This window comes from Centrocercus urophasianus, unplaced genomic scaffold (genome assembly GCF_019232065.1).
Source record: "Centrocercus urophasianus isolate 14NV4802_14NV808 unplaced genomic scaffold, USGS_Curo_1.0 seq_14, whole genome shotgun sequence".
Taxonomy (NCBI): domain Eukaryota; kingdom Metazoa; phylum Chordata; class Aves; order Galliformes; family Phasianidae; genus Centrocercus; species Centrocercus urophasianus.
Window position 1 is genome coordinate 50,933,134 of NW_024884586.1, and position 14,181 is coordinate 50,947,314.

Genomic DNA, 14,181 nt, shown 5'->3' on the forward strand with positions numbered 1-14,181 from the left:
TCTGATTCTGTATACATTTTAATTTCAGCTCAATACTAAAATAGATAACAAAGATGCAATTGGAGATTCACAGTCGAAATTGACTTGGGTTTGGTAATCTCTTGCCAGGCTTATTTCTCTCTGAAATACTCTAAGTACATAGCTCTGAATATTCAGCTATTAAGTACATAGCTATATTCAGCTACTTTCAGTCTCCACTAAAACCCTGAATTCTGTATCTGCAGAAGAATCCTTAGGCAGGGTTTATCCTTCCATCTCCATTATTTTACCATCAGTTAGGGGTCTGATGACTCCAAGCCAATTTAAAGTGACAGAAAGACAGTGCACAGAACCACCCGGTGCCTGGGGTTCTTCAGAGGTGGGCAACCCAACCACAGAGGCTCCTCCTTCCCCACCTACTGTGGGCCTGGTGTGAGAACCTCACCCTGCACTGAGCACCAGCCCCTCCACAACCTGCTCCAGCTGAGCCTGCAGCCAAGCCCCCACTGTGAGCGGCCCACTTGCTTGGCTCTTGCAGATGGCAGCACCATAGCAGGTCTTGCCCAGCACCAACCACCCTCTACTTGGGAAGCCGACAAGCTGTGGGCTGGCAAACATTTCAAGTGCTGTTCTTGCACTGCACATCTTGTACCAGCAACACACTGCCTGTTTTATCTTCATCATGAAAGGCTGCAGAGTTCAAACAAGCCGCTACACATACAAGAGGGGTAAAGCAGCCCTGCGCCTGGCAATCATTCACAGTTCAAATCTTTGCTTCACTTCATCAGCGATCATTTCTGCAATGGCAAGGGAGGAGGTGGCAGCAGGAGAAGGGGCGTTTCTGACATGGAGAATTCTGCTTCCAATATCTCCGGTGCCACCATCAAATACAAAGTCATCCACCAAATTCCCATCGCTGTCCAACGCTTGTGCTCTCACTCCAGATGGACCCCTGCAAAACAAAGGAGGAGCACAACGTCAGAGTGAAAGTGTTGTAACTGTCCAGTCAGCTTAACTGAAATATGATTAAGGCTAGAGATATTATCAGCAGCCCCTCTTAGAAAATGAAGATCCAGAAATTAGTTACAACATTCACAAACCACAGAAACAAAGGAAAAGGTAAGACACTGGTGTGCTCCATTCGAAATCAAAAAGAGGGGCCTTATCTGAAGTTAAGATTTTTAAGTTACACACTTTTATCCAAGCTTTGACACATTCTCTCAGAATGTAAATACAACCCTGATCAATTTCTTCACATAGATATTTTCAGGGTTCGTCCTTGGAGACGTTCAAGGTCAGGCTGGACGGGACTCTGAGCACCTCATGGGAAGAAATCTGACATAACAGCTCACTGCAGACTAACTCTATAGAAGTTTACATCTCATCAGAGTCTCTGTGCCCCTCTGGTGGCAAAACCAAAGATTTTACACAATTGAGTCAGTCTAGGAAATGTGCTTCCATTCAACAGGCACTAGCTTGCTTGTCCCCTTCTGCCATTCTGTGACATCCCACTGGGTGTTACCACCTTGGCTGGTTACTAGAAAAACCATAAATGCATTGTTCATTTGGAGCTAAAGAAACAAGAATCAAGAGTTCTCTTTTACTAGAAAATAACCCCCAAGGTGGAGATCTGTGCTATCTGTAACAAACCCAACAAGAACATTCCTGCTGGGTCAGACCATTGGCCCACCTACCCTAACAGCTTGCTTTCCACCACAGTCAAAGCCAATACAGGAACAGAACAAGCCCAGAAGACTCATTCCAACTGTTTGCTCACCAACCATTTGCAGCGTGGGACTTTACCTCTCCTCCTCAGTCCTGAACAGCAAGTTTGTCCTCTGCAAACAAAGCTGCAGAGATCATTCCATTTTTCCATTCTGTCTAGCTTTAAGTCTCCAAAGCAATAGTGCAAACACCACAACATTTAAGGAATTACGTTTCATAAGCTACTAATTCTTCCTATAAGGAAGCTATTCCCTCCGGGGTGTTAGAAAATTTGCCCTTCTCCATTTCAAATTAGTCCTGAAGGCTGAGAACGTTGGAGTTTTCTCAAGTCCAAAAATCAGCTGCGTTCCAATTTTGAGAAGATGCCCGAGGAAAAAGCAATGAGAGCAGCTGCTGTGCTGCTGGGGGAGCACAGGGCACTTGGACACCCTGAGAGGCAGAGCAGGAGGTGCCTCAGTGTGATCAGGACAGAAGAAGGGCAGGTAGCCAGGCAGAGGATTTTCTGTATTGTTCCTCATTGTGAAGTTACCCTCCCTTCTCAAACACGCAATCAAGCCCTCTCTTTTCAAAAGAGAATCCTTTGTTTTGAAATGGCAAGCCTCATCAAGCATGAATTTCATGCCAGCGGTACACTGCCTGAGTTCAGCAACTCCTTTTTACCATGCTCCAGCTCTTTCTTACACTGCATTTTCTCCCTGCAAATATTTAGACAGTTAAAATCATCCCCAAGTATTCTAAACGCCTCACATTTCCTGACAAGTCTCTTCATTTCCTTATCATTTCACTCCTTTGAATTCCTTGATCTCCCTCCTCGCATTACGAAGCTGAATACAATTTTATTGACGCATTCAAACCAAGTCAGTATTTGCTTCTATCTGAAGACACAGTACTTTTAAGCACACATGTAGCAACATCACTGTCCTCCTCCTTGTACAAAACAGAGATGCAAGCACTTCTTAGAATCTCTGCCAGCTCTAGTTCTTTTCCAGCACTACACCCTTCCATTTTTCCATTTTCCATTAAACAGCTATGTTTTAAGTTCAGGGTCAATTAGCAGTCTTCTAAATACAAGGAGTTATGCTACATCTCTCCCTTTAGCAGCATCAGTAACAGCTCCGTGGCTTTCCCATCCACTAGCCATTCACTGATTAATTTCACTAGCCTTTACTCTCTTTGTGGATTGAAATTATGAAGACTTGTTTTCTTTTTGGTCTCTTCTGTGAATTTCAGCCAATGGGGACCAAACAAAGTAAAACAAACATTCCTCAGACACCTTCTTGTGGAAAGCAGCAGTATCTGTTTATGATTCCACGGTGCATTTTGGTGGAAGAAAGCAGTGAGCTGCATTTGTTGCTGTTCAAAAAAGAAACAAAAAGAAAAGAAGAGGTTTAGGAAACCAGTGGGTGTTACTGACAAGCAGTGTTTTCTTTACCTGAGTACGTCATTGACGGTGACCTCTGGGATGAACTTCTGAAGTTCCTTCACCTGTGCACTAAGGAAACACGCTCTGTACATCTCATTCAGTCCATACGATAAGTTTCTCAGTACGAGTTTCCATAAGCCACTGTAGAGGAAAAGAAAACAACTGTGGGAGAAACAAAGCTTCCACGATAAGCACAGCCACGTCCAACTAAAGCTGCCTAAGAAGGAAGCAAATCCAACTGCCTGGTGGAATTTCCCCTTCCCAACATCAGTGATCTGACAGATGCTTTCTATTTGGAAAATAGATTCGTGTTCTTCCTGCTTCAACAAACCTTGAATACAAAGCTGCAGTGCTGCAGACTCTGAGCTGAGTCTTTCCTATGTCCAGCATTTTCCTCTGGTCCAATCAAACAACAAAAGGCTGCAAATCCCCATAGCAAGAGAGGACAGCCTTACTGCTTGGGCCTTTAGTCCACAGTCGTTCTGAAAACTCGGCCATACTCCTAACAGCCTCAGCTTTCAGTCAAGGAATCTCACTGTGGCTTTGCAACAGCCTTATTTGCTAGCTTTGCTCTCCTCAAATCTTCCAATACAAAAATCTGTAGACATCAACCAAGATGCTTTCAGCTTTTTCCCTTTAATAAATTGCATAAAGTTGAGCTCCTTGCCAGAAAGCTGTTCTGCAGTTCCCTGACCTGTTCCGCAGCCTCTCTCTGGATCCAACCCAGAATTTCCACATCATTTTCCCAGTTTCATTCCTAAAATTAAGCACTCAGTAAAGGTCTGTCAACCCCTCACAGCGAAGCAAGATTTCTCTTAACTTCTAAAGATACTCTGTTCATTTATGCTTGAATTTTTAGCAGTGATTCCTAGCTCCTCTGATATGCTGCTTCCCAGTCTGCCTTATCATAGAATCACAGACTCCTAGAACAGCCTGGGTTGCACAGGAGCACAGTGCTCATCCAGTTCCAACCCCTGCTGTGTGCAGGTCGCCAACCAGCAGCCCAGGCTGCCCAGAGCCACATCCAGCCTGGCCTTGAATGCCTGCAGGGATGGGGCATCCACAGCCTCCTTGGGCAACCTGTGCCAGTGCCTCACCACCCTCTGGCTGAAGGAGGGAGCCTTTGTGGCTGCTCACACATCTCCTTGCCCTTGGGTGCATTTCAGTTCATACTGATGATCTGACAAAGTTTAACATGACAATTCAGGCCAATGTGTATTCTCTCTTCCAAGCAGAGATTTAATGCCACTGTCTAGCTTGATTAAAATACTGCACTCCATTGAACCAAAACCAGCCCTGGAAGCCCATTGGGAGGAACAGGGCTCACCAGCACCTTCCCATGAACGGCCACATCCTCACACTTGCAGACACATGCCTCAGCGGTTTAAAAACTTCAAATATTAGATTACACCAAGTCAAATCTCTTTGAGAAATCCACTCGTATCAGCACATCTGCCTTTAAAAACTCTACAAACTTGGCAGGGCTTTTGACAAGAGTGAGCTTCCACGGAACGACAAGCTGACATTTAATTAAGTGCACTCAGCAGACTAAAAGACAAGATATTACCTGTACAGCACAGCATCTAAGAAGTCTGTAGCACTGAAGTCAAACAGCTTGTAGCCCTCTCTCTTAAAGGCCAGCACTGCATTCGGACCGAGCCAAACACTGCCATCCATTCTTGGCGTGAAATGAAACCCCAGGAAAGGGAAGCGAGGGTTGGGAACCTAAAGGAGGACACAACACTTACTGCAGCTATTCCAACCCACATGAGTGAAACAGCTCCACAGCCAGCCAGGCCAACACACTGCTCCAAGAGGCATGGGAAATATCCACGAGGAGGACAATGCAGTTTATTGCGTGAGAGAGTTACTAAAACAAACCAAAACACAGCAGAGTGGTGTCCTCCCAGTAAAAGGAAATAATTCATTTGAAATGAAACATGAAAATGAATTCAATTGGCCACTTTATTTCCAATCACCACAGTAAAATTCAATAATTCAAATAAGCATGCTACTGGCTGCTGAGCTATTATTTTTCTGCTTGTTAATTGTACAGTTCCAGCAGGCAGCTAATTGAAAATGCCAGAAAGAAGGGCTAAGTGAGACTGCATCTCAGGGAAGGCAAAATGATCAGCAGAAAAGAAAGTACACGTTTTCTCAAGGTATAAATCAACCCACAACAAAACTAATGGCACACAAATGCTATTCACCAACAGTAATTACACTGCAATAAAACGAGGAAAATCTCCCCATTCCTGTATAGCTTGCAACAGCACACAATTAGCAAGCCTGATTAATAGTAATAGGTAATAGTCATTTATCTCCAGGTTCTTTCTCTTGTTTATCAAAGGAACACAGTGCAGTTGTGTACAAAGGCTGTAACAGACATAAGCTGCCTACATACAGCAAGTATAAAATAAGCACAACTCTTCTGGGCTGGTGCTTCAGCATCTTTAGCTGTTTCGAAAAGGTGCCCACAGAGGTGAGCAGCTTACAGTCTGAAAATAAGCAAGCATTGGGTGTATCAAAACATACCAAAAATGAGGACTGAAAAATCACTTCAGTGTATGTTCCTTTCGTTTATTCAGAGCTCTGCTTTTTCTGTTAGAAACGCACTTTAAAAGATTTTGAAGCTTAGTACAACCATGGCACAGATGGCATCTGTTGCTGGTAATGTGACAGCAAGAATTAAGCAGTTTTCCAGTCTTATCATGTTTGGCAGTAACAGAAGGCTACAAGCTACCACACAGCTATGGCACAAAGCTGGAAGGTACCCTCCTACGCCAGCCAGTTCCTCCCTCCCATCCCAAGGCACAATCCTGCATCACTTCCAGGTGACCAGAGGTCAGACAGGCAGCTATAATAGATTGTAAAGCTTGTCCTTTTCCTGCCATGTCTACTTTTTTTCTATCTGTTCCTCAAGAATCATCAAAAACAAGTCGTCCTGGCAGAAATCAAACGATTCTAATTTCACGCTGCGCATCATTTCAGCCCAACAGAAACAACAGTGTAATTCTGCCCTCACGTCTGTGGCTTTAGCAGTTCCTACAACACACCATGAAACACAAACAAGAGAGTACATACCGGGTAAATGTTTCCTTTCACCATGTAGCACTTCTCTGGTTTTAGCACCAAATAATCTCCACGGAAGGGTACAATCCGAGGCTCGGGGCTGCAACCACTGATTTCAGACAGGCGGTCTGAGTAAAGCCCTGCACAGGTCACTATGTGCCCACAGCAGATTTCCTCACCCTGGAGGGGGATTAAAAAAAAAAAAGAAAGGTAAAAGCAAGACCAACCCCAATTAAAAATACAACATATCTACCAGGAGGAGACCCATCGCCCTACAGCCTTGCAAAATCCAGTCACAATCAGAAAGGAAACCAACCATATAAAACCAGATCCAAAAACCAGCAGCACTAACTTCAAACACTATCTGCAGTGGGGTAGGGGATGTTTTTTGTGCACGTGTTGTTTGCCTTATTTTTTCTGCTCTGTCTCCAAGGAAAAGTCCAGGTATTCTCCCTTGAAGACAAAAAGGTTACAAGCACATTTCCTGTGCAGCATGAACTGACAGGAATGACCTCAGCGTATGGACTGCTGTACTGAATGCCCTTGTGGTCTTCTGATAATAAAACAATTACAAATGCCTCCTTATCTTTTTTTCATAGATGCTGCAGATTGAGAACAAACACGAGAATACATTTCTCTCCAAATGAGTAACTAATAAAGGGAGTCCACGGAAACAACAAACGAAGGTGCAAATAAGGAAGATAAGGAGCACATACCATCAGGCAGCAGAAAGTCATACTTTCATTTTTATTCCCAGCACACAGTAAACTCTGGGCGTACTCACATGCTTTGCTACCAGCTGGCTGCAGTTGTTTTGTAACAGCAGCCCTGGATGGTAGTGCACATGATGCAGAACAGCAGCTTTTTATCTTTTTAGAGGTTGATTAACACACTAGGGCTCAACAGATATTCTTAAGGAAAGGAGAAATAGCTTCCTATGAAGACAATAAATCTTAAGTTTACTTCTTACCTTAGAGCTCCTAACAATGACTGGGTACTTCAGTCCTGTAACAGAATTAGATAGAAGTGTAAGTGGCCTTCAAATGGAGCCCTGTGGAACCCCTCTACTGGCTGTCTGCCAGCCTGATGTAACCCCATTTAGTATGGCATTTTGAGATCCACTCATCAGCCAACTGCTCAGCCACTGCATTCTGGTTTTGCCTACCTGTATGCTGGCCACTTTGTCTAGAAGACACTGTGAGAAACGGCATCAAAAGCTTTGCTAAAATCCAAAAACGTCCTATCAAATGGCTTCCCTTGCTCAACCAGGTGTGTCAACCTTGTCATAACAGGAGATTAGATCCATGAACAGGACTTTCCCCTTGTGATCTCATGTTGGTTGTGACCAACGACTACATTGTCTTCCAAGTGTTCTCAATAACTCCCAGAATAATCTTCATCATTCCACCAGGCACTGAAGTGAGGCCGACAGGTCTGTAATTACCAGGGCCTTCCCCTGGCAGACTACAGAAAAGCCACTCCTGGACGTATGGTTGGATATAATTACATTTATACACTGCTGTTTTTCTACCCTTCCACAATCTGCACTCTGTGCATCACTCCAGATCCAACCCACCCTCTAGGATAAAGAAAGAGCACTGTCACAAGCACACAAATGCAATATTCATCTAAATCACATTTCTAACAGGAGAGAACAACCTATTTCCCATTTATTTTACTGTCATTTTCACACATTAAGTATTTCAACTGAAGGCTGACCTGCCTGGGAAAAACAGTGAGCTTACTGAACACTCTCACTAACACCATTATGCCTTTTGTCTAAACACATCCCAGACAGAAAGGCTAGGAAACGTGATTTCAATTGACACAAACATGTTTTGAACAAAATCTCTTTCAGGACTATAGCAAAAAGAAGGCAAAAACTGCCTTACCATCTTCATTTCCTGAAGAACTTTCTTTAGCCATCTCCATGTCTGTAACTTCAAAATCAGTCAAGATTGTTCCACCTGCTTCCTGGAAGTCTTCAGCATAGGACTGAGCCACTTGTCTGTAATCCACAATGCCAGTATATGGAGAATCAAGGGCCATCAGACCCTGAAATGGTATTCAGATACACACACACACAAAAAAAAACCCACCAGTGAAAGTTGTATGCACACTTTGGTCTTTGATACAGATATATTTGATATATTTCCTCTGGAATAACACACACTGCCACTGAGAATGGAGTTCTGCTGTCTCCCCATCCCTGGCTGCTTGTCCCTCACCTCTCCACATGCCAGCTCCAGCAGCAGTGTCTGTGTTTACTGACAACTAATAAGGTGAAAACCAATTGCAGTGGGTTAAATAATTGTGAAACCACACTATGAACAACTATTCCTGACATAATTCTGACTGAAGTGCAATGTATTGCAAGACCATTCAAGCCCCCTATGTTTAGGAGGAAGGGATTCAGTTCAGGAAGCCAAAGCAAGCGGAGGAAGGCTGAATCCAGTCATCTGCAGAAGTCAGTGCTCAGCTGAGTCTTGAACACAAAGCAAAGAAAGTTTTAAGGAGTGGATACAAAATGAATGAAAAGATGAAAACTTCCTTCCACCAATTTTTTGTATGTACCTGCAACCACTCGTAAGCAGTGAGTCACATATCTACAGCAAGACCAAGCTGCCAGCTGAAACTGTAGAGGGAATTTACATCCACGTTCCTTTCCATCAACAACAAACCAAACAATAACAACTCTGTAACCCACAAACTGCTCACATTTCTACTGCTGTCAAAATAAACAAGCTGAAAGGTGCCACAACACGGGTATGAAACAACGCCATCAAAACTGCCTTGATACCAATCTGTATTTGCAGATGAAAAGACAAACTCATCGCTGCACCATCAAATTTGACATAAGCTATGTAATTTTAGTGGGAAGGCACAGAACTGTCTTAGCATAAGCTCAAATGCAGCAGTTCTGACCTGGACAAGGGAAAGTCTGCCAATCAACCACAAAAACACACAGGCAGGCTCCTGCAAGTAGAAGAGCAAACAAATGTTTTAAAATTAGGGAGAAATTGTGGTGGTTTTCTTTTCCTTTCTTTTTTTTTTCCCTGAGCACATACATATGTGAGAGAAAACACCTATGTGTAAAGCTGAGCAAAGGCTGAAGTTCAAACAGCTTGTAGACCCTGACTATTTGCTTATAGATTCGGTCCTACAGAGGGGCTGTGGAGTCCCTCTGGACTTTGACTGAAATAATTCTGATTTCTTTGATAGGCTGATGTTAATTACCCACTCCCCAGTTTGTGAATGCTGGCTCTCGTGACACAGCCAGCATTTCACCAGCAATTAGTGCAGCAGCAGCAGCTCTTTATGACCACAGCACACATCAGAGAACTGATGAACAGTGAGCAGAAGAAAACCTGGGTAAAAACATCCATCAACACAGAAGGTTCTGTGGGATCACCTTATAATGTGATAGACCTGGTCTGAATTCCGTGTAATGAATAACACACGTGAAGAACTGGCCTTAGTTAAGAAGTCCCAGTAATGAATGGATCTGTACTTTTGTGTTGGCAGTTACATTTCTTCTAGGCTTTCAGGGTCTTCGGAGCTTAACATGCATGCAAATTCCCTCAAGGCAGAAACATACTTACCTTAAATTCAAAAATATCATCACCTGAAAAGCTGAGATCTTACATGACAGTTAAATGTAAGAAAATCCCTTACCCTGCAGAAGGGTTCTTTTGCCTGTATTTCTTTTGTTCCAATCAACTTCAGACCTCGGACGTTGTTCTGGAGCCCTCTCTCATACAGAGCTTTGAGTCTTGGGATTTCATCTTGTTCAACAGCTACAATTAGCTACAGAAAAGATAACAAAGCACACTAGTGAGCAAAATACACAAAGCCCGTTCAGGCCTGGCATCAATCCCAAGCTAAGAGCAAGCAATAGTGAGAGCAAACATTGAATTAGAATGGAAAGGGGAAAAAAATACCTTGCACCACTACTGGCACAAGTTGGCAAATACCATCCACCACTGAGAAAGCACAATACAGTAAAGACAGTGAAAAACAAACATTAATGTATCGTTTCAATGACCATCCATGGAAAATATTTGCTAAAAGCATTATGGGATCACAAATCTGAAAGAAGAGACGATGATTTTAAGGAGCCACGGGATGCCTCCAAGGAGACCACACTGACCTTAATCCAAGATGCACAAATCTCAAAACTGTTTTGGTATCAGAGTAAAGGATGGGCTCTGATACCACATCTAAACTGAAGTGCAGCAGCCTCCCTTCATTCCAGCATGCAGTTGGATCACTACTGCAAGAGATTTATCCAGGCTGTGAACTGTCTGCACCAAGAAGCTGCACTCCAGAAGCTAGCTTGCACAGGCAACACTACTTGCAGCCCCAGCTCAGCTCTGGGAACACTGGTACCTTTGCACTACAGGGCACAAATTTGTCCAAGCCTGGGGTTGCTTTGTTTTAAAATCAGCTATAAAGATTCATAATCTTCCCTGGAATACATATTGCTGAGGAAGGTGATGCACAAAGACACACAGCGTCAGCAAAGGACCAAGAACACTGGTAGGACAGTGCTAGCCCTTCCAAAGCACCACAACCTCCCAGCTGGTTCCCAGTTCTGAGCTGGGAGCTGGCTTCTATCTGCGGGTGTAAGGGCTGCACAAAGCCACACTGCCACCTTGTGACCAGTGTCACAGCTCAGGCTGCACAGCTCTGTGCAGACAAACGGATCCACCTGCACTGCACATTGCAGGTACCTCTGCTCTGCGTCCCCATCCCTGGAAGAGATCTGCACCCAGTTCGCAGCTGGTGCTGAGGAAAAGCCACTGGGCTAGCGGCCATCACATCAGCCAAGGTCTGCATTTTTAAGGGAAAGGCCTTTGTTACCCAAGATATTTCTGAGTGACCTGGAAAGGGGAAACCAGGTAAGTGAGGTAAGTCAGGTGACAGCTCAAAGCAGCTCAAGGTGGTTTTGATACTTCGTGGAGGTGATCCTGAAGAACTACAGAGGGACATTCTGAGGCGAGCAAGAAGTGAGCAAAATGGCTGATGAAATTCAGCGCAGGTGAAGTGTGAAACGATGTCCACAGAACAAAAGGTTTTGGCCTCTTACACAAAATGATGAGCATCAGGTTCCAAGTTATTGCTCAGGACCAAGACCTTGGAGCTACCGCAGACAGTCCTACGAAACCTGTGCGACCTGCTGTAGGGAACCTGCTTTGGCAGGGGGGTTGGACACAATGATCCCTGGAGATCCCTTCCAACCCCTACAGTTCTGTGATTCTGTGAAAACATCAGCTCCATGTCTTGTGACAGTAACAATGTCCCAAATTGTAAATTGGGAACTATTAGGAAAGGGGTACAAAGCAATAGTGGAGAACTGTAATATTTCAGTGCAAAAATCCAGAGTCTGACCACACCCTGAATGCTGGAGCTCATCTTGTACCAAAGATGCATTAAACTACAAATGGTTCACAGAAAACAAGATGTGAGTAACAAAAGGCACAAAACAGCTTCTCTGACAGGAGTGACTAAGCAGGCTAAGAGTCACCAGCTGCAAGAGCTGATTTATGAGGAGCAGGAAATACAAAATGATGCATGACTGGGAAAATGTCAGCACAGACTGATTGTTCAGCATGTCTTCCAATTAAAGGGCCAACAGGCATCAGATGAAGCTAGCAGGAGCTGGTTTCAAAACCAAAAGGGGTAGCTGGGCACGGGCTCATGCAATCATAGAATCATAGAATCATAGAATCACCAAGGTTGGAAAAGACCTAAAAGATCACCCAGTCCAACCGTTCACCTATTCCCAATAGCTCCCACTAAACCATGTCCCTCAACACAACATCCAGCCTTTCCTTGAACACCCCCAGGGTCGGTGATTCCACCACCTCCCTGGGCATCCATTCCAGTGCCTGACCACCCTTTCTGACAAGTAATACAATGAAGATCAGCAATGAGTTGCTGATCTGTGAAACTGATTTTAATTGAAAAATGCTTGGACAAGAAATCCATTGAATTACCACAGACAAGCCACATAAGGCTCAGAGTACAACTGTGAACCTGAACTGAAAGCACGTGGAATCTGGAAGAATTAGCAGATTTGCTTGTCTAGTTCTCATTCCTTCCTCAGTCTTTGGCTGTAGACACTTCCAGACACAGGCTGCATACATCCTGATCTGAACCAGTATAGCCACAATTCTGTTCCCAGCACTCTGAGATGTATTACCTGGATGTAATATGACATACATGCATGTAGCTGGGTCACATCTGAAGCTGTATTCAAGTCAGTGAGTCTTCTCAGAGCTTGTTATGCCAAGATGCATACTGAGAGCCTTTGTGTTCCTTGGAATTAATGGCTCTGCATGTGTGCCCGCCATGGCACTTTGCTTCCATGTTACCTGGGCTGATTCAGCTCAGCTCCCAGATAAGGAGAATAATTGCTTAGGGTCAGTGAAGGAACTGAATTGGGTAGCTGAGAAAAAGAAAATATGAAAACACCTTTGTCTGGAAGGCTGTAAAAAGCATCTCTTGGGAGAAACTACCATAGCCAGGCATAGACAATACACTGTAACATATGTTATACAGTTAGAGTTTGCAAAGTAGTTCCTATACCTTCCCACATTGTTTATATGGTATTCCCTTCTGGTCACAATACTCATAGCAGAGAGCTGCACCTTGTACACACAGCTTGGCTTTCAGGGATCCAGGAGTGTAGTAAATGCCGCTGTGAATCACACCGCTGTTATGTCCACTCTGGTGATGAGCTAAAGAGAAAGAAAAACGCACTGTTAAAATACACCAATAGAATCCCACGACTGATTATTTCACCCATTGGAAAAGTGTGCTATTGGAGGTCCTGCCCTAAACCAGTGTCATCGCAAGACGTGCTGATATAACATAACCACACAGCACACACAATTCCAGCCTGGGTTTCAGAAGGTTAAAAAAATACAGCCGTAGCAACACTTAGTTAATAACTAACTGTGACAGCTTGAAATGTGCTGAATCAACATGAGGGGGCAGCAATTTTTTGCTCCAAGCGTTACAACAGCAGGCCAGATCATCCAAGCTCCTATGCTAAGTTTAATTAATTCATATTTTACAGCGAAATATATCCTTAAAGGCCTCACTTAACAAAAAGTCAGTGCGACAGTCAATTGTTTGGGGCATGTCGGGTCCAGAAGGCTTTTCAAGTTCTTGTGAACTGCATCAGCTTGCTCTTTAACTTCTTCAGTTTACTTGGTTACTTTGCAACCAGGTCAAACTGAGTTGAAAAACATCAATACCATTTTTACAGAAGGAACTGGGCATGTTTTCTCTCTTTATAGAGTCATAGAGTTGGAAGGGATCACTAAAGGCCATCTGGTGCAGCTCCCCTGCAGCATGCCCTCTTCTTTGGGGATTGCTCAGCAGCACTGAAATTACAGGGCTCCAACTTTCTTATCTCAAAGCCAGGACAGATGTCCACATGCCTCGACATCTCCTGCATCCTTAAGCACGCTGGAAATAAACCCCCCAGCGTCTGAGGCAGCGATGGGAGCTGTGCCGCTTCAGTGCTGGCCGTGCACACGGAGCACCCTGAGGAGTAACTGCAGGAACCGCAGATCCAGCCAGGCGGAAGGGAACCTTAAAGGCCATCCAGGCCCCGCCTGCCGTACCTACTTGCCGCTCCTTCTCCAGCACGACGAAGCTGATCGCGGGGTGTCTCAGGACGAGCTGCCGTGCGGCGGCCAGCCCCACGATTCCCGCACCGACCACCGCTACGTCGAACGTGCTGCAAAAACAAGGGGCACGGGTGTGAGCGCGGTCAACGCCAGGCGGGGCCGGGCCGTCCCCGAGATCCCCTACCGCCCCGGCCCTCACGGAGCGCGGCGGCCGCGGCCTCACCTGCGCTGCCGGACCTGAGCCCTCCGCAGCGCCGCAGCCACAACGCGGCCGCAGCGCCGCCTGAGCAGCGCCGCCATCTTGTGGGCGGGCGGCGGGGGCGGCGGAGGGCCGCGCCG

The 14,181-nt window shown here is 44.9% G+C and overlaps 1 protein-coding gene across 1 annotated transcript; it reads right to left on the reverse strand.

Moving 5' to 3' along the window:
- L2HGDH (L-2-hydroxyglutarate dehydrogenase) lies at positions 1-14,143 on the reverse strand. The gene is made up of 10 exons (XM_042814391.1): positions 14,066-14,143; positions 13,837-13,952; positions 12,791-12,942; positions 9,875-10,006; positions 8,092-8,254; positions 7,170-7,204; positions 6,212-6,379; positions 4,695-4,852; positions 3,137-3,268; positions 1-931 (listed from the first exon to the last, which is right to left on the reverse strand). Exons 1-10 carry the CDS (start codon positions 14,140-14,142, stop codon positions 736-738), a joined length of 1,329 nt encoding a protein of 442 aa, XP_042670325.1. The 5' UTR covers position 14,143; the 3' UTR covers positions 1-735.
- Positions 14,144-14,181: the final 38 nt, after the last annotated feature.